We start from the raw sequence: 26345 nt of genomic DNA, 5'->3' as shown, positions 1-26345 counted from the left end.
AAGAAAACTCAAGCACAGAGTAGAGGTTAGAGCAAGGGGCGGGGGGACACACTCTTTTAGAATTTTAGATAGGTCTGCGAATACTTCTCTGATACATGTGAGCGGAGAAGGAAATGAAGTAAAGGAGTGTGCCAGGCAAAGATCTGGAGGAAGTGCCTTCTAGCCATAGAAGATATTAAATGCAAAGCACAAGATTCCAGGCAAAGCAAGAAGGCCACTGCGGCTGAGCTGGGGGAGAAAGTTTCCCTGGCGGTGAGATCAGGGTTAAGCAGGGGTCAGATCACATAAAGCCCTGGGATTTTATTCTGAGTAATGGGAAGCTACTGTAAGAAAAACAGAACTAGAATTAAGAATCTACTATATTTTTCAACAATTACTTTTTCACTAGGTAAAACATTCATACAGTTTAAACATCAAAAAGTGTATTTCTTATTTATCCTTCAAAAGAATTTTTATGCATATACAATGCTATATATGTATTTCCTTCCCTCCTTTACACAAATGGAAGCATATTATACCCACTGTGCTACACACTGCTTTTTTCCTTAACAATATAATTTAGAGATCTTTCCATATCAGTTTATAGAACTTCTTTCTCTTACATAGCTGTATAGGATTCTGTATCACGGTTGTACCATAATCTACTGATCCAGTTCTGTACTGATGGACATTTACATAGTTCCTGAAATTTTACCATGACAATCAATGCTGTAAATAACATTATACCTAATCCCATTCATACATGAGTAACTCTACAGAAGTACAAAGGAGTAAATCTATTCCTAGAAATAAAAACACTGGGTCAGAGAGAATATACATATCTGTAATTCTGCTAAACATAAATTACCCACCATATGGCAATTCTACTCAAATCAGCAATGTGTAAGGGCCAATTTCCTCACAGGTGACACTAGCCCATATAATCAAACTTTCAGACTTCTGCCAATATGGCAAGTACAAAATAATGATATACTGGTCTAGATTTAACGTGCATTTCCATTATCATGAGGTTTTGCAACATATTTCATATGTTGTAGAGACATCTGTAGTTCTATGTGAACCATCTACTTTATCCTTTCTCCATTTCTCCACCAAGTTGTTAGTCCTTCTCTTACCAAATTTCTCTTATCAAATTTTATCAAATAAGAGTTCTTTTTTTTTTTTTTTTTTGCGGTATGCGGGCCTCTCACTGTTGTGGCCTCCCCCGTTGCGGAGCACAGGCTCCGGACGCGCAGGCTCCGGACGCGCAGGCTCAGCGGCCATGGCTCACAGGCCCAGCCGCTCCGCGGCATATGGGATCCTCCCAGACCGGGGCACGAACCCGTATCCCCTGCATCGGCAGGCGGACTCTCAACCACTTGCGCCACCAGGGAGGCCCAAATAAGAGTTCTTTGTTAGTTAAGATCAGACCTTTGTAATATGACTTGCAATGTTTTCTCTCAGCATATGATTTTTCGCCTTTTGATTCTGCTTAAACTGATCTTTGCTATGTAGAAATTCTTTACTAACAGTCAAACTCATTAATCTTTTCTTTTTTTTTTTTTTTTTTTTCCTTTTTGCGTTATGTGGGCCTCTCACTGTTGTGGCCTCTCCCGTTGCGGAGCACAGGCTCCGGATGCGCAGGCCCAGCGGCCATGGCTCACGGGCCCAGCCGCTCCGCGGCATATGGGATCCTCCCAGACCGGGGCACGAACCCGTATCCCCTGCATCGGCAGGCGGACTCTCAACCACTGCGCCACCAGGGAGGCCCAAATAAGAGTTCTTTGTTAGTTAAGATCAGACCTTTGTAATATGACTTGCAATGTTTTCTCTCAGCATATGATTTTTCGCCTTTTGATTCTGCTTAAACTGATCTTTGCTATGTAGAAATTCTTTACTAACAGTCAAACTCATTAATCTTTTCTTTTAATGGCTTCTGGATTTTGATCATAATTAGACCGACTTAGCCCATATTCTCTCCTATTTCATTCACACTTCCTTCTAGTACATTTATAGTTTCATTACTACAGTTTTGTTTTTTTAATCATAGTATTCACTAAGAGGTATGGTTCCAACTTCTGTTCAGAAAGCTAACCAATTGTCCCAACATGTTATTAAACAGTCTATGTTTGCATCCCCCCGAAATTCACACAATGAAATACTAACCCCCAATGTGATAGTATTAGAAGCTGGGGCGGGAGATGATTATGTCATGGGGACAGACCAAAACACACAGAAATTTTAGTGAATGCTGAAGGTCCCTGTCTCAATTCATTCAGCACGCTATAACAAAAATACCATAAACTGAGTGGTTCGTAAACAACAGAAATTTATTTCTCACAGTTCTGGAGGCTGGAAAGTCTAAGATCAAGGCACAGGTTGACTCTGGTGAGGGCCTGCTTTGTGGTTCACAGACATGACTTCTTGCTGTGTCCTCACATGACAGAGGAGAGGAAGGGATCCCTCTGGAGATCTGTGTATATTTTGGTTTATTTCTAGATTTTTATTCTGCTCCATTAATCTATACAATCACATACCAATAATTATTCTAATTATAGAAGCTTGGCAGAATTTCTATCTAGTAAAGCTGGTCCACCCTCACTGCCAATTGTTTTCACAGTGTTTCTGGACAATTTTATATGTTTACTTTTCCACAAGAACAAGAAAATCAGCTTGTCTATGGTTTCATTGTTTTTTTTAAGTCTTAGCATTTTTATAGGGATTGCACTAAAATATAAATTTATGGAACACAGACCATTTTATTTTGTGTTTTCCATTCAGGAACATGGTATGACTTTCAATTTGTTTAAATCATCTGTTATGTTCTTCAGGAGTTTGGGGTTTTAAAATATCTTTTTCATCTAAGTCCTGCATATTAGTTCTGTTCCAACACATTTTATCTTCTGTATTGTTTACTAGTATAAGTGAAGTCTGTTCCATTACATCTTTTTTTTTTTTTTATTAATTTATTTATTTATTTTTGGCTGCGTTGGGTCTTCATTGCTGCATGTGGGCTTTCTCTAGTTGCGGCGAGCGGGGGCCATTCTTTGTTGTGGTGCGCAGGCTTCTCATTGCGGTGGCTTCTTTTGTTGCAGAGCACAGGCTCTAGGCATGCAGGCTTCAGTAGCTGTGACACGCTGGCTCAGTAGTTGTGGCTTGCGGGCTCTAGAGTGCAGGCTCAGTAATTGTGGCGCATAGGCTTAGTTGCTCCACGGCATGTGGGATCTTCCCGGACCAGGGCTCAAACCCGTGTCCCCTGCACTGGCGAGCAGATTCTTAACCACTGCACCACCAGGGAAGCCCTGTTCCATTATATCTTGAAAATATAATACACCAAAACTGACTCCAGAAGAGACAGAAACTAAACAGTCTAATTTCTATTGAAGAAATAAGGTTGCCAAAAGGCTACTGCTCTAAGAAGGACGAGGCCCAGATGGCTCCACAGGGAGAATGTGACTGTTCCTGCACATGCGGCCTATCTGGGTGAGTCAGCACATTGTAACATAACCACTTCACACACAAGAAAGTTTAAAATTGTAAGATGCAATCTATACAACATCACTGCAAACAAAACTATTTTTTTTAAGTTACAAATAAAATATATTAACCACAACATCAAGAAAATACTACAACACAGAGCATATATATTTATAGTATGGTTATAGCATATCAGTTTGAAATATTATGTGGCATAAAATATAAAAATATATAACACAATAGTAAGTGATAACTTCCCAAGAACTTTCATTGAAGTAAGATATTTGCAAAATTAAAAAATTAAAAATAAAAGATCAGTGTGGAATTTAGAAGTTTGATAGCACAGTGCTTTGGCAATGGTGTTTGGGAATATCAACACCCACACACTGTTTCTGGAAAGACAAGTTGGCAGCACTAAAACCATCCTGGGTAGAACCTTTCTGACCTAGGGTGGCCACTGTTAGGAATTTATCTTATTATTCTACTCTCATAGTCATAAAAAGATTTTTAATAGTTTATATTTTTACATGCAGCATTATTTCTAATATAAATTAAAACAATTTATGGACAATTTTACATTGGGTTTTTGAGCCATTAAAATAATGTTAGTAAGGGATTATCTTAGAGAAATTGCTGAGCTACAAAAGCTAAGTACAGAAGGATATGTATCATTTACTCCAATTAGAGTGTGTGTTCTTTTTTAAGACTATACATACACACACATATATAATTTATATACATATGCATATATATATATAAAATTCTTCTTTAACCTTTTCTGAAGGAAGGAGAGCTTCAGACAAGGAAAGTAACAGATCCAGAATCATAGAGCTGGTAATTTGTAAAGGTAGCACTCAAACATACATAGGTCAATCTGCTTTTAAAAGCCTATATTTAGGGCTTCCCTGGTGGCGCAGTGGTTGAGAGTTCGCCTGCCGATGCAGGGGACATGGGTTCATGCCCCAATCTGGGAAGATCCCACATGCCACAGAGCAGCTGGGCCCGTGAGCCATGGCCGCTGAGCCTGTGCGTTCGGAGCTTGTGCTCCACAACGGGAGAGGCCACAGCAGTGAGAGGCCCGCATACAGCAAAAAAAAAAAAAAAAAAAAAAAAGCCTATATTTAAATTATATTTTTAATTATATACTAATTATTTATTACATCTAGCTCAGATTTAGGTAGTTGGGCAAATAAACTAAAACCTGGTAGAATCAAAGAAAGAGGCAGAAATGAAAACAGAATACACTAACATTATTTTGTAAAATGATGAAGGAATGTGATTCACTGTTTCTAAAAAAAAAAAAAAAAAAGGAAAAAGAGTGAATCAATTTTAACTTAGATAATAATCAAAAGCATAAAAAAGGCACCTAACTGTGAATTTCTTCAATGAACTACAAATAGAAATTAATTATGAGTGAGTGATAACACAATTATGCCACCCAAAGTTAAATTAAATCTGAGAAACCATATGGCCTCCACAGGAGCTTTGTGAATTAAAACAATATTCAGAAAGGAATGAAGGAAAGGAAGTAGGAAGGGAGGGATGGAGGGAGAAAGGAAGGAAGGAAGGAAGACATTTTAAATTATAAGCACCTTTTTGAAAAATAAATCTCTACCATTCACTAAATAATATACAGAAGCTAGTGCTGTGATTGAAATTTGTCTACCTAATGGAGATAAAAGCAAACAAAAACAATGGTAATAAAACTTAAGAAAACATGTTATTTCATACATTTTTTAAAAGAACTATATTTAAATAATTTCATGAACGCGTTCTGTCGTGGCACACAGAACTTATATGACCTATATATGAAAAATAGTGTTAATTAAAATATGACTAATGAATCCCACCCTAATTACTCATTCTATTTTAACATAACAGTGTTCAAAGTGTAGTGGCACAGGGTTAAGGGCACTAGACTAGGACTAAAACCCTCGTTTGTTTGCTTTTTTTTTAGCTGCCTGTTTTAGGGAAAGTCAATTAACCTACTGGTTTCAAATTTCCTCCTGTGAAAAATAGAGATGAATACAAACCTGCTATGAATACACCATATCGGTATATTGTATAGCAACAATAAGACAACATGCTTGAAAGTATTCTATAAATTATCAAGTGCTATTTAAATATGTGTCATATATTTTTTAAATCTGTAGTCATAATATAATATAAAGTATCCCAAATCATTTAAAAATATGAAAGCTCTAGATTATTTAATATTGTTAATTATAGAAAATTATATCCTGAATATACTTCAAAGAGTTAGAAATTGACACACATATATTTTACATCACAGTATACTTTTGAGAAAACATAAATGCCAAGCAAAATTAATTACACATTGATAAATTAAATGAAAGCATCTTAGGCAAAGTACTAAGGAAAAATACTCCCAGTTTATTAGTAAGCCCCTTTCTGACTTGGGCAGATTTAATCTCTTCAGTAAAAGCAGTAAGTGGAACACAAAATAATCAAACATTCTATGTGTTCCATGGTCACGTATTCTGTCCAAAAATGTATAATATAATATATACAATATTTCTATAAGACTGTTACAAATAAAAAATTAAAAGCAGAAAGGGACTGTGTATAGGTCTATGAACCCAGTAAGATGTGCTTCATATACATAGAAATATTCATAATTACTTAGTTTCCCAATGATTAATCTTATAATACTGTGCCTTTTCAGTATTTTCTTATGTAATATAACACAAAAGTCTATTCAGAGCATATTGAAAAAGAAACTTCTAACTACTTCTACTTAACGAATTCTTATGGCATTCATATCAAAAAGTATTTTTAAAAAGACGGCTCAAAGAAAGAAAATGATAGTGCTTTTATAAAAACAAAAATCATAAAATTTTAGAACCAGAAAGGTTTTAAAAGGTTTAAAAAATCATTTTATTTTTATTTAAAATTTTTTTTAATTTTTTTAGCATCTTTATTGGAGTATAATTGCTTTACCATGGTGTGGTAGTTTCTGCTTTATAACAAAGTGAATCAGCTATACATAAAAAGTCATTTTACAAGTGAAGCCTACAGAGATTCACCACTGTCTAAAATTATTATGTAGATGGTTCCTAAGAAGCCAGGCAGGACTAGTGATTCTCAGACTAGAACATGGTTAATTTCTATGCAACATATTAAGGAAAAAATAAAATAAAAATCTAGGCAAAATCAAACTGTAAATATAAGGCAACATTTTTTTTTTTTTTTTTTTTTTTGCGGTATGTGGGCCTCTCACTGTTGTGGCCTCCCCCGTTGCGGAGCACAGGCTCCGGACGCGCAGGCTCCGGACGCGCAGGCTCAGCGGCCATGGCTCACGGGCCCAGCCGCTCCGTGGCATATGGGATCCTCCCAGACCGGGGCACGAACCCATATCCCCTGCATCGGCAGGCGGACTCTCAACCACTTGCGCCACCAGGGAGGCCCCAAGGCAACATTTTTAATAGCAACATATTTGCTTTACTAGAAACAATGTGGTTTTTTAGACAAATATTAAATAAATTGTTCCAGCACTTGGGTGCAAACATAAAAACTATAAAAAAAATTCTCAGTCTCTGCTGCAAAAACATATAAAAAGCATACAAAAAAGCCAAGTATAAAGAACTGATAAAAACTAATACTTTAAAAATAAAATAATCATTTGTCTATAGGGGAATTAGCAAAAACAAAGAAACAGATACCATCATTACCTCATAGGTAATGCTTTGGCCAAAAGATATCAGAGCACCATATAAATTTCACAGGTCCAACTTGTCTAGATCACAAGTGAAACACCGCTCTTAGGAAGCAGGTATGGAAAATGAAAAGCCAATCTACATGATATTCCAAACAACATAAAAATCAGGAAGAGAGCTTTTCAACATATAAAGGTTGTTAATCACTGCTGCAACATCACATAAAGCTCATGAAATAACCTGATAGAAGTATCTTTTAAATGGAGGTGAAACGGAATTATAAAAACCTGATGTTACCAATATACATGTTCTTGAAGTAGAAAGACTGGGGAAAAATTCCCAAGCAAAAGTATGTAAGTGGCAGAGACGATAATATATTTGACTAAATTAGCGGACTAATTTCCAATGAGGAGGAACAAAAACAGAAAACCTGAACTTTTAGATAGCCATGCCAATGTAGATAGGGACGGAAGGAGAAAGTGAAGAAGAAAAATGGAAAAATTCACAAGGGAGGAAAAACAAATGACACATTTTTAACACACCCACCCATATACAAAGTGAAAGATCACCTTTGAAATAACCTGAAGCAGTATTAACACTAACTGTAAAATTTAAAGTAACTCAGGGCTTCCCTGGTGGTGCAGTGGTTAAGAATCCTCCTGCCTATGCAGGGGACACGGGTTTGAGCCCTGGTCCGGGAAGATCATACATGCTGTGGAGCAACTAAGCCCGTGCACCACTACTGAGCCTGTGCTCTAGAGCCTGCAAGCCACAACTACTGAGCCCACGGGCCACAATTACTGTAGCCCACATGCCTAGAGCCTGTGCTCCGCAACAGGAGAAGCCACTGCAATGAGAAGCCCGCACACCGGAACAAAGAGTAGACCCCGCTCACCGCAACTAGAGAGAGCCCACGTGCAGCAACGAAGACCCAACACAGCCAAGAATAAAAAATAAAAAAATTTTAAAAATAAAGTAACTCATAAAGGGGTAAATAAATGAGGTCTTAAAAGAAAGCACATAAAATAAATTCTACCTTACAATATTTGACCCTACCTACCAATAATAACTTCTTAAAATTATTAATTTGTAACTAATTAACACAAACTAAAATAATAATTAACAGTGCTTTGATATAGAGCTTATACATTTGAAATGAATAGGAATCACAGTAAATCAAAAATATGGTTTAAGCAAAATTATCTGGATAAGCAAAGTTTAACTAAGCTATGTCACTGTAATTAATAAATTTCAATTAAAAAAAAAAGAGTATATTGAATGACAGCACCAATCAGCATTTCTGTTATCAGTATACTGCACCACAGAGCAGCATCATAGAAGTCTTCCACGAAATAAAGCCAGTGTATATGAAATCAACTGCTATCACAATGATGACCTAAGACAGGATTTCTGCTGCCCAAGATCCACATGAAATGTACAATTCTGTAGTCTATGCTACTCACCTTATCTTTGAAGATATGTGGATTTTGGTATATAAAATCTCGGTAACTTTCTGTTCGTACTTTGTCCTAGGGTAGAGAGAGGAAGACATTGTGTTTACAGGATAGTCTGAACAAATAAAAATATTTAAGGAAAATATTTGCTAATTTATCACACACTTCTAGTTTCCATAGCTACATTTTGCCTGGAAAACCAAGCCTAATCTTTTTTTCCTAAAAGAAAATAATAAAGAATGGAAATAGTAACAACACACAAAGAAAATGTTTAAGAACAACACTGAAAGTCAAATAAGACCTAAGTTCTTAAAAATGTACATATTCTCATCTTGACATGCATTATAAAACTTCAAGTGATAATTAATGCTAGTAGAAGATGAACATGATGTTTTACTCCTTTAAATAGGGCCTGGAATCTAGAGCCTGATTCCCTGTGGTAGAACTATGTTAAAATATGGGAGGAAAAAACCAAACTAGGTAGATGTAAAAGTTACAGTTACATATGAAAAATGAAGGTCAACTGAGTATAGTTTCCTAAGAAAGTCATTGATCAGCACCTATCTGATTTATAATCCTGTTTTGTTTCTAGAAATGTCTGTAGTAGGAAATGATGCTTAAAAGCCTATAAGCCTAGGGCTTCCCTGGTGGCGCAGCGGTTGAGAGTCCGCCTGCCAATGCAGGGGACACGGGTTCATGCCCCGGTCCGGGAAGATCCCACATGCTGTGGAGCGGCTAGGCCCGTGAGCCATGGCCGCTGAGCCTGCGTATCCAGAGCCTGTGCTCCGCAATGGGAGTGGCCACAACAATGAGAGGCCCGCGTACCGCAAAAAAAAAAAAAAAAAAAAAAAAAGCCTATAAGCCTAAAAGTCAATCGCTTGAGCCCCGCAGACCATATTGCAAGACTTCTCCACTCTGGAGTCTCACATGACCTGTGACCAAGGCAGGCACTGAATGTTAACATTTATGTTGGTGCATGAACAGAGCTGATTCCCTTTTAAATCACCTCAGCTGAGACACACGCTGACAGCAAATTCAGCAGTAAGGGGCTCTGCTGCCAAGTGAGTAAAATGAGTATGATAAAAAATATCTCAGACTGGGAATTCTAGTTTTTGGTTTCACACTAGGTTAAGAAAAAAGAAAAAAAAAGTAGTTACACTAAATACTACAACATAAGACTTTACACAGTCCATACCCTCCAAAAAAAATTTTCATGCCAATACTGGGATCTAAAAAAAACGTACAAAGAAGGGCTTAAATTAAAAGGCAAGCTGTTTTACTTAATTGCTGGATCTAAAAAAGGGAAATTCCATAATTAATTCCATGTTTTCTGATGGAATTATTTCTAATTGCTTTACAAACAAAATTTTAAATCACAGTTTTAAAAATTGAAATCTTTCCCTCAATGTATTTTAAGAATTACTATGGGGTTTCCCTGGTGGCACAGTGGTTAAGAATCTGCCTGCCAATGCAGGGGACACGGGTTCGAGCCCCGGTCTGGGAAGATCCCACATGCCACAGAGCAACTAAGCCCGTGTGCCACAACTACTGAGCCTACGCTCTAGAGTCCAGGAGCCACAACTACTGGAGCCCACGTGCCACAACTACTGAAGCTGCGAGCCTAGAGCCCGTGCTCTGCCAGAAGAGAAGCCACGGCAATGAGAAGCCCATGCACCGCAAGGAAAAGTAACCCCTGCTCGCCGCAACTACAGAAAACTCCTGTGCAGCAACGAAGATCCAACGCAGCCAAAAATAAAAAAAAAATTTTTTAAAGAATTACTATGAGAATTTAATGTTTTAAATGAATTTAAACATAGTATTAATTTTAAAACTGTCTTTTTTAAAAAAAACATACCATTTCATACATTTCTACCATTTTTATACTCTTCTTACACTGTAACCAGTGATTTTTGCTGACACAACAAAACCTACGAAGGGTGAACATCCGTCAAGAAGGCAGTCACTCAGAAAGCTCTCACCAATCACAGTGCCTCGCCGCTGCTCTAACTTAATCACTAGCATCCCAACTCCTGTCCTAAATCCATGCACTGCTGCTCAGATCAACTACAATCCTTCATCCAGTCTCTTCCTACACATCCATCTGCTTTCGCTCATATGCTCACCCTGGTGCCATGAAATTCAAAGTCTACTAAACACAGTGCCGTGGACATAGCAGAGCTTCAATTTAATAAATGAGTTTTTGAGAGGAAAATTCACTAAACATGAAAATCCAAGCAAATCAAAGACTAGCCCTCAAACCATTCCTAAAAATTTATTCTAACAAAAGACTAACTCTTCAGTATAAAATAAGGTAATAAACAGAAATAAAGTTATCTTTTGCACTAACCTAGTAAAACTAAGAAGCACAAAAGAAGAATAAAATTAGAGGTCCAATATTAAGAAGGAAGACAATCTTTTAAGGCTAGTACAGTGTAATGGAATAATTCCTACAAATATTAAAAATATTTAAGTATAAGACTAAAGACAACAGAAAAGTTATGTATTATAAATTTTACCTATATAAGTAACAGTATGTTTTAAAGGTATAGGCTCATGAAGGTGGACAGAATGCAAGAGTCAGCTGCAGATACAATGAGGAAAATGCAGTAACGAAAAATTAATGGTACTATAATCTGTGATAAATGTTCACCAGGATGAACAATGTTTTACTTGGGGGGAAAAAAAAGGAGAGAGAGTGATGCATCTCCGATTTATAACATCAGCAACAATGACTCTTCTTCAGAAAGATAAAGTGGCAAAGGATTTTGAAAGTTTATGTCCACTACTATCCCGTTATCTCTGGAATTCAAAAAAGTTATCTCCACCTTGACTCTGGAAAATAAGATTACAAACTGTCTTTATTTATAATTATAATCACAACATATGCCAAAAAAGTGTCATTAAAATACCTGTGACTAGTAAGTAACAAAAACTCCAAATAATATTCTTATAAAAGCAAGGCCAATTCCAAGCATAAAAATAAGTCCTGTATGCATGGCTTCTCAGTTTTAATTTATTTATAAAGATCAGGTGAGACTCCAGTAGTAGCACAACCTTGAACAACATATGTGTGCGAAGAATTGTTTTGATAAGAAACAGAAGAAATACTGCTTGATATAAGGCACATTTCATATTCATCCACAGTATGTAACTTAACAAAACATAAAATGGACAAATAGCTCTTTTCGAATGAAATATATCCATATTTCCTATGAAGACTTAATCAAGTTATCTCCAAGGAGAAGGTGGTTACATTGTATAACAGCAAAGGGGAATTAAGGCATGGAAAATTATATTAATAAGGAGTCTTAAGTGATTCTCTAAAAGTGAAAACACAGCACCGGAAACTTCCAGCTGGAACTTCTTAAATATATATGTAAATCAAAAGAACTTAAAATATTCCATCAGGTGTAAACATCCTCTAGCTGTTGATACAGAGCTACAAGGGTCCAGGACAGAGATCTGGAATTAAGTCCAAACTGGATTTCCCTGATGACTGTACTGAGAGCACTCAGATGTACTATCTTCTAGGAGTCTCAGTAACCTTATCTGTCTGAAAAACCCAGTACAATTTCCATATCAAAAGCATTAAAGTTTCATGGCATTTAAATTGATGGGGTGATTTAAAACGGCAAACATGGGCTTAGATTAACTCCTTTAAAGGAAATATTCTAGACAAAATAAAATTAATTTGAACAGAGAAAATGGAGTATGTCAATTTCTTTTAAACAAATTCACTCTGGACTTAATTTATTACTTAGCAACAGTTATAAGATAACTGTTATTTGTAATGCTATGCAACTACCCATGTGACAACAAAAAGCACAACCAACTGTGACAAGTCATTAGCAAAGAAATGACATGACATTGCTTTAAAAGACCCCAAGTAATTACAATTACTATTAATCAGCAAACCTGCACTCTGTGATCCTGCAAAACTGACTCAACAAAATATATACATATTAACTACCCCTGGTTATTTTAAATGGGCATGTTTCAAGGAACACAGTCTTGGGGCATCCGTAAAATAAACCAATCTTTTGAGGAAGGATTCAGAAAGGAATTTTTCGTTTGTTGGTTTTTAAGAAAAAAAAAAGTAGTGGCATCTAAAATTCACAGAGATAAACATTAAAGTTTTCAGTAATTTTTACACTCCAACATTTATTTCACTCTAGTTAGATATTTTCAGTTTTACTGAATTAAAAACCATTTTGCTATTTTATAATCTATAATATAATACATGATAAAATGTACATAATATACCAGGTATACCTAGAAATCTACTTATAGTTTATATGGACATTATCATTATAAAAATTAAAACCAACCAAATTCAAGTATCTGATTTAGGAAATTCTTCTATATAGCAATGATTTCAAATGTAAAAAAGTAATGCCATAACAACTGTGAGAATTATTTATAATTAACTTCGTACGAAAGAATTATTATTCACCCAAACTAAAGTCAGTACTGCTAATTAAAACACTAAAATTAATCATTTCCTTCACACATGAAAAGGCAAACGTATTTTTCTTCCTATTTAAAAGTTGCTCTTGAGAAGACTAAAATCGCCAGCAATTTTTCCAATGTTCTATTTCCCAGCAAGAGGTAATCTCATAATAAAGATTAATAATGATCTTAAACAGAATTTACAGTGTCTCTGATGCTTCTATAATCTTTTCAACCCAAGATGAGCTATCAAGCACCAAAAAGATTTAAAAAGCAGTTCTCAAAAAAACCAAAAACCAAAAAAGCAGTTCTCCCATATGTATTAAGAACCTTTTTTACTCTATTTTTCCTTTAGTATGGATTTGGTACATTTGTGCTCTTTTCTAACCTTTAGCATTTCTTCATGTATCCCATAATGCCCGTATGAGCTGAAATAAACACCATCCTCATCCTCCTGGAGGTCTGCAATGGCAGTTGTAGATGACGAGCAGGTTCTGACATCTGCGTTCATCACAAAATCCTGAGCAAATTGTCTGCAATCAATTTGAAATACACCCTTGAGACAAGTTTACTGGACCATGAAAAAAGGAAAGGCTAGAGGCAGAGGAAGGGGGAGTGGGAGGAGGGGAGTGCGGGGTGTGATGAGCCTTCTAAATCACATTCTATCTTAAGCAACGGAAAGCTCCCCCTGCTGGATCTTAAGCAATGGCATATTCAAACCCAGCTGGAAGCATTCCTTCTACAAATCACAAAAGCACTGCCAACTGCAGGCTCTGGCTGTTTTATCTTTCAAGTGAACAAAATAAGCACACTATGACTTTATTCAACTTTATTATTTCTACTGTTCCAAAATCTTACTTTAGCAGCTGAATCAATATAGCATATTCCAATGCTATGAATATTCTTTAAAACCATAGTATCTCATGGAAGGGTTATATAGGCAGAAAGCAGACCCAAATTGGGAATTATTTACACACATCAACACCATCCGCTCAGGCTCTAAAACTCAGTTCCTTCTCTGATCACAACACATCAAGAATATATGAGGTATATATGGGAGAGAAGTGTAAAGAGGCACATAATAGAGTTGTTGGTTACTAGATTACCCAGCATAAAATCTCAGAAAAAGGGAAACTACAATCAGCTATACCATTTTTCCTGCTGGACATTCCGGCAAACCATCAAATGGGTAATCGGGCAATAGCAACCAACTTACAAATCTAATAGGTTAAGCTAGAGGTATATACACTTGGTAGTAATGCAGAATCTCAGACACTACCTATTTCAGGCCTCCTGAATCAGAATCTAGTTTAACGAGATACCCAGGTGATTCGTATGCACATTAAATTCTGACAAGTACAAAGCCAGCAGAATGTTAATTTACTCACTAGAGAAAACCATCCTATGTAGCTGGTTTTCTGATTACATACTTCATCATAATTATATTTTGATTCTTTAAACACAAAAATTTCAACCCTGTATTTTCCCCAAACCTAAAAAATATTAATCCCTACACTTTAAAAAGTCCAGGAGAGGAAAAGTAAAATGGAGAAATCTATTAGAAATAAGGTAATTCAAAGGAAGGCAATATCAAGGAACAAAAAGCACTCAAGAGGAAAACACTCCCCAGAACAATTATCATTAGTACAAAAGTAATTATAAAGAAATATAAGAGGACAGATAAAACTACAGAATTTTATGTTAATCAACTATCTCCACAATGTATAAAAAATACTGCATATCTTTAATATTACTGAAATTAAATATCTACACTATGCTTTCCAGTATATGAAATATTTTACCATATTCTACCTTTTTATGAATTATATTATTTTGGGGATCTAAACAATTAATTTTCTATAAGATTGATAAATTACTTCATTCTTTGCAGATCCTCACGTGCTCCAGCTAATGCAGCTTCAGCAGACAGTGCCCTGGCTTCCATGTGTTTCAATTTTTCAACAACTGATGTATTTTCTCTGAGTCCATTGGGGTATGAGAATGGAACTGACACGGGTTCATAAAGATCTTCTACATCTAAATAAATAAATGGACATTATTATCAGGCCATCTTATAACAATGAAGCACATATAAATGTGTTACGAATAAGTATATACTAAGTGCCTATTATGCGGCCAACTGAGAAAAATTAGTACTTTTAATTAAATAAATATTTAATACCCAAATTATTCCAATTTGAGTTTAAAAAGCATGCTGTTAGTCTAAGCTTTTCACTAGTTGGCTAAACAGAACACATAAATAAGCATTAATTGTACTGAACCAAACCCAGGAAGAAACAAAAAAGCAGAAGGAAAAAACTCGTATTTATTGATCATCAGGTATCTTTCAAGTTCATGCATTACATCTCATTCCATCTTCAAAACAAACCTAAAATATAAACATTTATCCCTATTTTAAGACATGGGAAAAATAAATTTCAGAGAAACTGACTAGCCCAAAGTCATGTAGCTGTTTAATGAAGGAACTACAATTCAAACCCATGCCTGCCTTCCCAGCCCGTGTTCTTGCCACCACACAGGGCCATCTCCAGCCTCTGGGTCTTTATCTGTAGAATAACAGGTATGACATTTAGATATTCCTTAAAGACAGTGTATAGGTAAGGAATTCTGTACATTCAATAACTTTTTCATCGTGGGTAAGGTGGTGTGCAATCTATACAATGTCTTATTGCTGACAGCATTAAATATCCTAATTCCTAATATTATTAAAAATTCTTGATTTAAATTTAATTTCACTATATGTAAATCATTAACTTCTGCTATAGAAGTTAATTTATGTAAATCATTAACTCTGCAAACAGAAGTTAATTTATGGAACTAGTGAGTTTTACAAAATCCCAATGTCCACTGACCGGTCTAATTAACTGTGGAATCAACTTAAAGCAATAAAAACAATGCAGATATTATACTGTCTCCTCAGTACAGCTCTGAGGGAAACACGACTTTTTTTTTCCTATTCAGTTCTTACCTGCAACACTTCTTTAGAGCTGGGACAAAATAACTAAGCTTAACAAATATATGATAATATTACAACTTAGAGACTAGAGCTTAAATTGAACTTGTTATAAAAGCAGTATGGGTGTGCCATGAAACTCTGAACAGTCTAGCAGAATACTGACTTGTTGTTTTAAAAAACTACAGATTCATCCACTATTTAGTTCACCAAAAATTAATGAGAGCAACAAAATATTGCCAAACTATTAACGGATGGTGTACCATATTTTCTACTTGCTACTACAACTCTCATTGTGTACCTTGTCTTTAAAATTCTTCACACTGTCTGCAAACCACCTTGTTAGTTTAAGTTACGGATTAGAACTAAACAAAGAAATTGGTTTCTTTGTTTTGGCTAGTTTCTCTATTTTGCTTTCTGCTGCAAGAAGTGAGTCAGAATAAAAGCTGTTAGCATTAATAACACAGTTGTCCCTTGGTATCTGTGGGGGATTTGTTCCAGGACCCCCCTCCCTCGGATACCAAAACCCGCAGATGCTCAAGGCCTTGGATAAAATGGCATATTTAAATATAACACTTTAAATCATCTCTAGATTCCTTATAATACCTAACACGATGTAAATGCTATACAAATAGTTATAAATACAATGTAAATAGTTGTCACCGGGCAGCAAATTCAAGTTTTACTTTCTGAATTTCTGGAATTTTTTTTTTCCTGATTTTTTTTTTTTTTTGCAGTATGTGGGCCTCACTGTTTTGGCCTCTCCTGCTGCGGAGCACAGGCTCCGGACACTCAGGCTCAGTAGCCATGGCTCACGGGCCCAGCCACTCCACAGCATGTGGGATCTTCCTGGATCGGGGCACAAACCCGTGTCCCCTGCATCAGCAGGTGGACTCTCAACCACTGCGCCACCAGGGAAGCCCTTCCTGAATATTTTTGATCCAAGGTTGGTTGAATCCAAAAATGCAGAACTCCCAGATATGAAGGCCAACTGTACACAGATAATTATATATTAAAGGTTAAGTGTATAGCTTTGAAAAGGAGAAAGGATTCAGTAAACATTAAGATGCATAGCTGTAATATATCAAAACAGTCTAAAGTCCTAAACCATATTCAGGAAGATGAATTTCCACACCTACATTCTGTCTCAGGAGGTTCAAATCACCTGGATACTTCATTTTGGCGCTGAAAACTACCATAAAAATAGTCAATTTATCAGGAAGACATAACGATTATAAATGAGAATAAACCTCACAAAGGAGCTTCAACATACACAAAGCAAAAGCTGATAGAATTAATGGCAAAAAAAGACAATCCTCTAATCACAGAATTTAAATACACCCCTATCAACAACTGACAGAGGTAGATTTTTAAAAATCCAAAAAGACATAAAAGAACTGAACAAAAATATTCAGCACCATGAATTATTTATAGAATACTGCACCCAATAACTGTATCTTGACACTTCTGAAGAACACTGATCAGTAATTTAGCAGACTGTCCCTCAACCTGGGATCACCTGATGATTTGTCATTATTAGAATGAGGTTAAACATTTTTGGCAAGAACAGCAGAGAAATGACGTTGCCTCCTCAGAGCATTACACCAAGGGGTTCATGGCGTCAGTACACTTATTACTGGTGACGTTAACCTTGATCACTTGGTTATGGTAGTGTCTGCTTGGTTTTTCCACTCAAAAGTTTAACAGCTCCTTTGTAGTTAACCAATTTCTTGGGGGACATACTTTGAACTATGCAAATCCTATCTCACCTGCCTAAATTTTCGCCCACTAATCTTAGCATGCATGGGTTGCTCTTTTCTGCAAGTTACTACTGTGGTGTTTGCCTAATGCTGATTTTCTGTTTTCTCTTTTTCCTTTGACATTTATTAATAGGAATTCTACGCTGAAGTGGAGCTACTCCTTCCCATTTATTTAGTTGCTTATTCCTGTCAAGAAGAATTCATGGACATTTATTTTATCCTGTGGGTTAAAACCCAATACTGTCATTTTCTTTATTGATTAAATTCGTCTAGCTTTGGCCATTAGGAGGTCCTTCAGGTTGGTTCCTGTGTTCTTTAGGTTAAGTCCCCTCTTCCCCCACTTTTTCTTTTTTTTTTTTTTTTTTTTTTTTTTTTTTTCTTTTTGCGGTATGTGGGCCTCTCACTGTTGTGGCCTCTCCCGTTGCGGAGCACAGGCTCCGGATGCGCAGGCCCAGCGGCCATGGCTCACGGGCCCAGCCGCTCCGCGGCATATGGGATCCTCCCAGACCGGGGCACGAACCCGTATCCCCTGCATCGGCAGGCGGACTCTTAACCACTGCGCCACCAGGGAGGCCCCCCCACTTTTTCTTAAGTACTTCCTAATTTTCTGGAACAAGATGTCCTAGACTTATCTTGTATTTTCCCTGCCCCACCTGGAAATCAATCACCTCTCCAAGGACCCTTGGTTCCTTTTATTAATAAAGGATTATAAATCAAGATCTGGGCTCTAGGTATGCTCATTGCTACTGGGGTTTTTCTAGGCCCTTTCAGCAGAGCTAGGAAGTATATGTATTATACTAACCCCACCCCCACACACACATCTATATTTCTGTAGCTGTCTGTATAAGAAAAACTATGAATTTACACTGACACTTCTGATTACAATTTGTCAACACAGGACTTATTTCATCCTTCATTTCCTTATCTGAAACCTCATTCTCCAACTGTGAGAAACCTGGCTTTTATCCATAATGTTTTAAAAATAAATTTGTTAATTTCATTTATTTATTTTTGGCTGTGTTGGGTCTTTGTTGCCGCGTGTGGGCTTTTTCTAGTTGTGGTGAGTGGGGGCTGCTCTTCGTTGCGGTGAGCAGGCTTCTCTTGTTGCAGAGCACAGGCTCTAGGCGTGCGGGCTTCAGTAGTTGTGGCTTGCGGGCTCTAGAGCGCAAGCTCAGTAGTTGAGGCGCACGGGCTTAGTTGCTCCACGGCATGTGGGATCTTCCCGGACCAGGGCTCAAACCCGTGTCCCCTACACTGGCGGGCAGATTCTCTTAACCACCGTGCCACCAGGGAAGCCCCATCCATAAATTATTAACTTACTTGTTGCATTGTAGCATACACAAAAATAGTGTCAGAATTGCTAATTCTTACCCTGCAAGAAATGCCTTTTCTTACTGGATTACAACGTTGATGCAGTTCTTTTTATCTGTAGCCTCAGCACAACATCCATTAAAGGTTTCAGTTACTCACCTAGTTCTTTTCCTCCCCACTCCCTGCAGTATGGTTACATTATTCCTTTGTATTATTACAGTTCAGTTCATCTGTTAGCGCCTGCATACCATTTCACACCAGTACCACCCTTGTATGCATACATCCTCGTTGTTTCAACTGTTAATTTTTTTGATTGCATGAAAGCTATAAAAAACATTACTATAGTCCTGAGAGTTGGAGCTATACAAAGAGATATACTCAGCAAAGTATCACTCGATCCTCATCCCCGTTACCTCAATCCCACTGCGCCCTTCCTTCCATCCTCATCCCACAAACCCTGTTCAGTAACAATCTCTTCAGTTTCTAGTTTATCCTTCCTGTATTTCTTTTGCACAAATGAGCAGACACATAAGCATTTTCTTAAATCTCTTTCTTTCTTATGTGAAGAGTATCATAGTAGATATTCTTTTGAGCTTTGCCTTTTGCATTTCACAGTATGTCCTGGATAACAGTCTGTACCAGTTCAGTTCATTCTTTGTAATAGAGGATAGAGGTATATTACTCCATGGTGTGGACGTGCCATAATTTATTCAACTGCTCTCCTCTATATGGGCATTTGTTTTATATGTATTTTCAGAATGTTGGCAGTGTATCTTCAAGACCAATTCTTATGAGTGAAACTGCTCAGTTAAAAATCGCATGTTCAGTTTTTTAGGTATTGCTAAATCTGCATTCTACTAGCAATCTTATGACAGTGCCTGTCTCTCCACAGCTTTGTCAACAGAATGTGTTGTCATATTGTAAAAATTTTTACCAGTCTGAGAGGTGAGAAATGGTATCTTGCTATTGGGCTATTTTCCTACCTTTTTTTGGTAGAATTTTTCCCCATTTTTCTATCAACTGTTTTAATCCTTTGTCCCTTAATTTTCAAGAGTCTTTTATATAAAAAGGATATTAACCCTTTGTGGAATATGTTTCAAATATTATACCATACTTTAAAAAAAATTAACTAAATTCCATTTTATTCACTCAGATTTCATTAGTCTTCCCCTAATGTCCCCTTTCTGTTCCAAGATCCCATCCAGGATACCACATATGTTTATCTGTCATGTCTCCTTGAGCCCCTCTTGGCTACAACAGCTTCTCAGGCTTCCCTTGACATGGACAGTTTTGAGGAGTACTGGTCAGGCAGTCTGTAGAATGTCCCTCACTTTGTGTCTGTCTCACGGTTTTTCATGGTTAGACTGAGATTACTGGCCTGGGAGGAAGACCACTGAGGTAAAGTGCCATTCTCATCACATGATATAAAGGGTCCATACCACTGACATGATTTATCACCAATGATGTTAACCTTCATTACCTGGCTAAGGCAGTGTTTGCCAGGTTTCTCCATCAGTATAGTTACTTCTCCCCACTTACACCGTACTTTCATTGCCTATTTTCTTAGTCATCTCCTTTTTAAATTTAGTCATCTTTATATTCTCAAAGCCTAATACAAAGCAGATGCTCAATAACTATTTACTGAAAGACAGTGCAGGTGAAATGGTCAGTAATCGCGCCAGGAGTCATGAGAATGAAGAACTTTCTCTTCCATCTCTCTACACCAATGGCCAGGAGAACAGATCTTTTGCTTTTTTTTTTTGGCTGTGCCATGAGGCTTGTGGGATCTTAGTTCCCTGACCAGGGTTCGAACCCCTGCCCCCTGCAGTGGAAGCATGGAGTCCTAACCACCGGACCACCAGGGAAGTCCCACAGATCCTTTGAGAGACATGGGCGGTGCACTAACAAGCATGCCCAGTTCAAGTTCCACCTCCTTTACTAGGCCCTTTAACTGTTCCAGATCTCCGTCGTGACTTCTTCATCTAAACTCCTTAGAACTTATTTACTAGTAACAATAAATTCTCCTTCATTAAGCACTTACTCTCTGACAGGCACTGTGCTAATATGCATTATCTTTGTAACAATTTTATAAGGTATGTGTCATTATCACCTTTTTATAAATTAAAATTAAGTCTGAAACAAGTTAAGTTAACATACCTTTGGAGAGTGAAGAGGTCAATACCGATCTGTATCCACAGTGACCAGCAAATAGCACTCGGTATCTGTTGATCTGAGTAATCTCTTCCTCTTCTGAACTGCACTATTTTTCCTACTTCTCATGATACTTACTATATTCCACCTTATCTTATAATACAGGACAGTCATTCAAAAACAAAACACTCCTACTATTAGACTGTGGGCTCCCAATGGGAAGGATTCATTTCTTCATGTTTCTAAAGTATTTAACGTACTACTTTCAACCTGTGAGTGTTCAATTTTGAGTTTAGGGAGTCACGAAGAACACCTAGTGGGCACTTTGTCATGTATCAAAGAGACCACTTTGGTTACTTCGAGGAGAAATAAAATTTAATAGAAGTTGTAAAAGTGGGAAAGAATCAACCTAGGCCTCACCAAATTTTAGAGGTAGCAAGTTGGAAATCTGGCCCTAGTTCTCATTTTATAGATGAAGACCTAAAAAACAGAAAGCTTAAGTGCTTTGTCCAGGGTCACTTAGTTCCTGAATCCTACATTAAGGTTCTTACTACTGCATCACACTGCCACACAACTTCTCTTGATGGTACTTCTCAAGGAAATGAGTGGTTTTCCACAGTTCCCACTTACCAAAGGACTGCTCAAATACACACTGTCAAACTACTGTCTGTGAAGGTATGTGTCTGTTTAGAATGGTCTTGCTGATCTGAAGACAGCAAACCCCTCTATCTCACCTAACTGGCACAAAAAACATGAAAGAAAGCATAAATTAAAAAAATAATAATAAATCATGAACTCCAACAAATTAGACCTATAGAGAGCCAACAGAATTTTCATAAGATTCCTGTTCAGTAAGGAATGAACCAAAGCACAGAGCAAGAAACTAAGAAAGCTACAGTCAAAAGATGAGTGACCCTGCCACAAGGGAGGCTTAAGAGTTAGTGTACATGGGGAATTTTCGTGGAATCTGTCCTGCACCAAAACAAAAGCTCCATAAATTAGATGTCTTAAGAAAAGTCAAGCATCTGATTGGATTATGAGGTAAAAACAGCAACATTATTAAATTTACTTAAATCTATTAAATATTAAATATACTGATTTAAATTTATTTAAATTTAAAATTTCGCCTATTTTAATTACATTAAAAATCAGTCTGACAATTAAAAATTATTCTCTCAAGTCTCCCTATGTTTCAAAACATCTTTTACACAATGTTTAACCCAAGCTCATATTCCTCCCTGGTAACTGTTAGTGTGACTCTCACTTTCTAAGTGACTTAACATTCCTACTGAAACCAACTACCTGACGAGGTCTTTAGAGAATCAAGGGGATGACATATTTTCCTGTAACACCTAACCACTCTTTTGCCATAACAAATGACCCTGCTTTAAAGTAGATATCATATGTTCATCTTACCAAATTGAAGTAAAAGGTCATCTTCTAATACCGGCTTTAAATACTCTTCTTTCTCCCAAGGCACTGGGTTGTATATGGAATTCATATATTCAACTGGAGGATTCTGGAAGTAAAATTAATTGCATATTTTTTCACTGCACATAAACACAAAAACCCCCTACCAAAAAACTGGGAAAATTAAACAAAGGAAATCATGTCTACATCACACAAAATCTCTATTTAAAGAGTCTATGTTCACCTGCTATTTCATTAACTTGACTGGATGATTGCTTAATTGTTTCAATGCACAGTTTTATACTGTTTGGATTTTGAGGAAATGGCAATATAAACAACAACTGACTAGAACAAAGTATTTACAAAAGCAGAACAAAAAGAGCAACCAAAGCACTTAAAAATCGCACTAGAAATTATTTCTGATTTTACAGAAAGACTATCAGTATTCCCCTTTATCTGACAGTGAATTACTTTGCCACATGACATTGATTCATCTCTTACACAAAATTAAAAACCACACTTAAGTATGGTATGTATCCATTTACTTGGTGCTGTATGTTGTGCTAGTTCCTAATGTCCATGATTCCCCCAATATGATGAGTATCAAATTTAAAACAGTTCCTTATATAGCAGTTCCTCATATTCTTTTAAAAATAGGTGCATTGATAATCGCTGTAGTACTTCTTCAGGTTTTAAACAAAACTGTAGATTAAGCTACCACCTTACCTTAAGTCTAATAAAATTTATTAGTTTAATGTATCCATAAAATTCAAGTCCTAAAAGGGAAAAAAAAAATAATTCACCTATTTTAACATAACATGAGTTTTGTTTCATTAACCTGCTTCAAAGATGCTTCTCTGGTTAGACAATAAAACATTTCTGTCCTCTAAACTACTACTTAAAAATTTCAAATTTTTTATTAAGAACTAGAAACAGTAACTCTGACACTTCAGAATATTTTAATTGAGAAACAGAAAGGAGAAATTTTTAAGTGCTTTTCTTGCATTTCTGAAAAATCGGAAATTATTTTAAAAATTCTACTCACTTATCAGAACAATACAAATGAGGAAAATTAGGCCCTTGATTTTACCAAGTATTCGGCAGTTAATACTAGAGTTGATACTAAAGTTTCTAAATCCCCAATTTTTATGGTACCTACCAAACTATAATTTTGCCAGGACACGGAGTATACAAAGTATACTAGCTTTTACATTAAGTTAAATGATGCAAATGAAAAAATAGTGAGGCTTGTTATCTGGTTCTCATCTTTTCAGAAATGAAGCAGCATTTAAAATAAGGGAAAGCAATAGCATATCCAACCAATTATTATTTGTCATGAGAAATACTGTTATGAGAACATACCAGCATATAAAAATGTTTCATATGCGTAATAGCACACAAAAACCCCTATCCGGTATTGAAAAAGATATAAAATTATATAAAGTACGGTTCCAATTCAGTTTTAAAATGCACATTAAAAACATGAAAAAAATGAAACTAAGTCACTTATATCTTACAAAAGTAGTTGCAGTTGAATTTATGATTCATAAACATACTGTATCATATGTTTATCTGAGACCCCAAATCTGCCTAATATTTGGTATTCTTCAGTAATGTCCTTTCTAGTTGTTAGTAAATACAGGGACCAAAAAGCCAATTCTGTATTTAGTTAATATTAGTGGAATACTGTAGCTCTTCTATATTCATTTAAATTAGAAGGCTTTAACTTTAAGTATGTTCAGATGCAAGTTTCAATAGACTCATCAGCTGAATCTCTGGATTACCACTTTAACTTTAGCACTTGCTTTTTCCACACTCTCTTACCAAACTCCTTATAAAACTCAATCTTGTATGCCTTGAAGTCCATGTTATGCTTTGACCTGATAAGTTGTCTTTTTTCATAATGATCCACCTCCTTTTCCAAAGTCCACCTGTATCCTTTGCTCTCCCTAATTCTAATATCCACGCTCCTTGTCTTCCTAATTCTAAAATGATTAAAATGTAATCACATGCCACGGATTTTTTGTTGTTTTTTTTCCCCTTTTTAGTTGTGAAGGCAATTTAGGCTTAAATACAGTGAATCATATCTGGAAGAATGACTTATTTATCAATCTTTCCTCAAAAGCCATTTGTCAAAAACACGCCATTTTCATAAGTTGTTGTCATGTGTTTCACTATATTGGATTTGTATAGGAAAGGAATGGTCTGGAAAAACATAATGTTTGAACTTAAATTTCTCAACTAAAATTTTCTTTATTCTAAAAATTACTCACCATGTTTATGAACCATGTTATCAATATTAAATTGATGCTCAGACTTACAGTGTGAAAATGTTTCTTCAGCAGATGTAAATAACCTGAAAAACCAAGCAATAGCTTCATGAAATAGTCCCCTAAGAAGTCTAAATACTGACTTCATGTTAGATATAAACTTTTCCCCCTCACTCTGCAGGTTTCCAGTTTTACTTCCAATTAATTAAAAAAAAACAAACACACCTGTAGAGAGGAACCCAGCACTCCTAAAGGGAATTAGTACTTCTGAGTCCCATTTTACACCTAAAACAAACTACCCTTTAAAATGTTGAGCTTAATTTGCCAAATAATAGCACTGAATTTATCACAAGGCTTTTAAGAAAGAGAACTCCCTTTGACAGACTGGGTCTCCTAAGACATGAAAAATTCACTGCATAAGATTCTTTACTCCTCTAAGTATCAACTCTGCTTTCAGAGGCTCTGAACTGACACAGCTCAAACTGCTTTTAGAAATAAAGCATAAAATGTAATTTTATAGCTGGTAAATTCCCAAAGTGCCATATTTCAAAAAGTGGTCTTACAGTGCTCCCCAAGGATTTGTATTATAGACACTGTGAGGCCCAAGCTCCTTTATTCTGTGACCTGCAAAACTGAAGGACGTGTAATAAGATAAGAACACGCGGCAGAGAACCTGCATTACCTCTTCTATATGCTTAGCACATATGCAGCAGTTTTCAACAAACGTTTACCTAGAGAGCTTATTTATACAGTATTTACACAGCCTATCACAAAGAAGTACCTCCCTGATGCTCAATAAATATTATTTTTTGACTAGAATATATGCAGACATCCCGTACCTACCCACGAGGCTACACGTGGGAACAATGACGAATCATCAGACGCTAATATACCACCAATCAGCACCATGCTCAGACTCAGGGGATACTGGTAAAATGCTATTAAAGTAACACTGGCCAGTGCCAACCAGGCCTCTTTCATGCCCACTTGCCCAGGACAGCAGCCAAAGTCAAAGATGAAGAGGCCGAATTTTATGTGGAAAAAACATGGATTTGGTTATAAGACAAACCACAGCTTTGTGACTTTGAACAAGTTACTGGTATTGCAGCGTCTTTTTCCCTAAGTGAAAATGGCATCAATTCCTTCCCCTTCAATGGGGGGGGGGGGGGCGGAAGCCCCTAACAAAGGTGATTCTTTAAACGGCTCAAATGGAACTATTACACCTGATAAGCTTTCTGTCAAAGAATTATAGAATGGGAGAGCCTGAACGGTTCTAGAAGGTTGAGGGATTTAATCAAGTTTAGTGACTCCCACACTTGTTACTCTTTAGAATCACTTCAGATAGGATCTTTGTAGAAACAGATTCCTAGATCTTATCCCTGATTTAGAAGGGCTGAGGTGCATAGTTTAGTATCTGTGTATTTTTTTCTTAA

At 36.5% G+C, this 26345-nt stretch overlaps 1 protein-coding gene across 1 annotated transcript in view; it reads right to left on the bottom strand.

Annotated features, from left to right (window-relative positions):
- Window positions 1-26345, bottom strand: part of PRMT3 (protein arginine methyltransferase 3) — a 153123-nt gene that overhangs the window by 125985 nt on the left and 793 nt on the right. The window contains exons 3-8 of the mRNA XM_060105019.1: window positions 24916-24998; window positions 23369-23418; window positions 22649-22751; window positions 14914-15073; window positions 13425-13569; window positions 8597-8662 (exon numbers count right to left, since the gene is read on the bottom strand). Of these exons, the coding sequence (XP_059961002.1) occupies window positions 8597-8662; window positions 13425-13569; window positions 14914-15073; window positions 22649-22751; window positions 23369-23418; window positions 24916-24998 (607 nt within the window). The remainder of the gene's footprint in view (window positions 1-8596; window positions 8663-13424; window positions 13570-14913; window positions 15074-22648; window positions 22752-23368; window positions 23419-24915; window positions 24999-26345) is intronic.

The sequence above is a fragment of the Mesoplodon densirostris genome, chromosome 7 (assembly GCF_025265405.1).
Source record: "Mesoplodon densirostris isolate mMesDen1 chromosome 7, mMesDen1 primary haplotype, whole genome shotgun sequence".
Lineage (NCBI taxonomy): Eukaryota > Metazoa > Chordata > Mammalia > Artiodactyla > Ziphiidae > Mesoplodon > Mesoplodon densirostris.
Note: the sequence above shows the minus strand (reverse complement) of the source record. Positions and strands in the feature narration are given on the sequence as shown.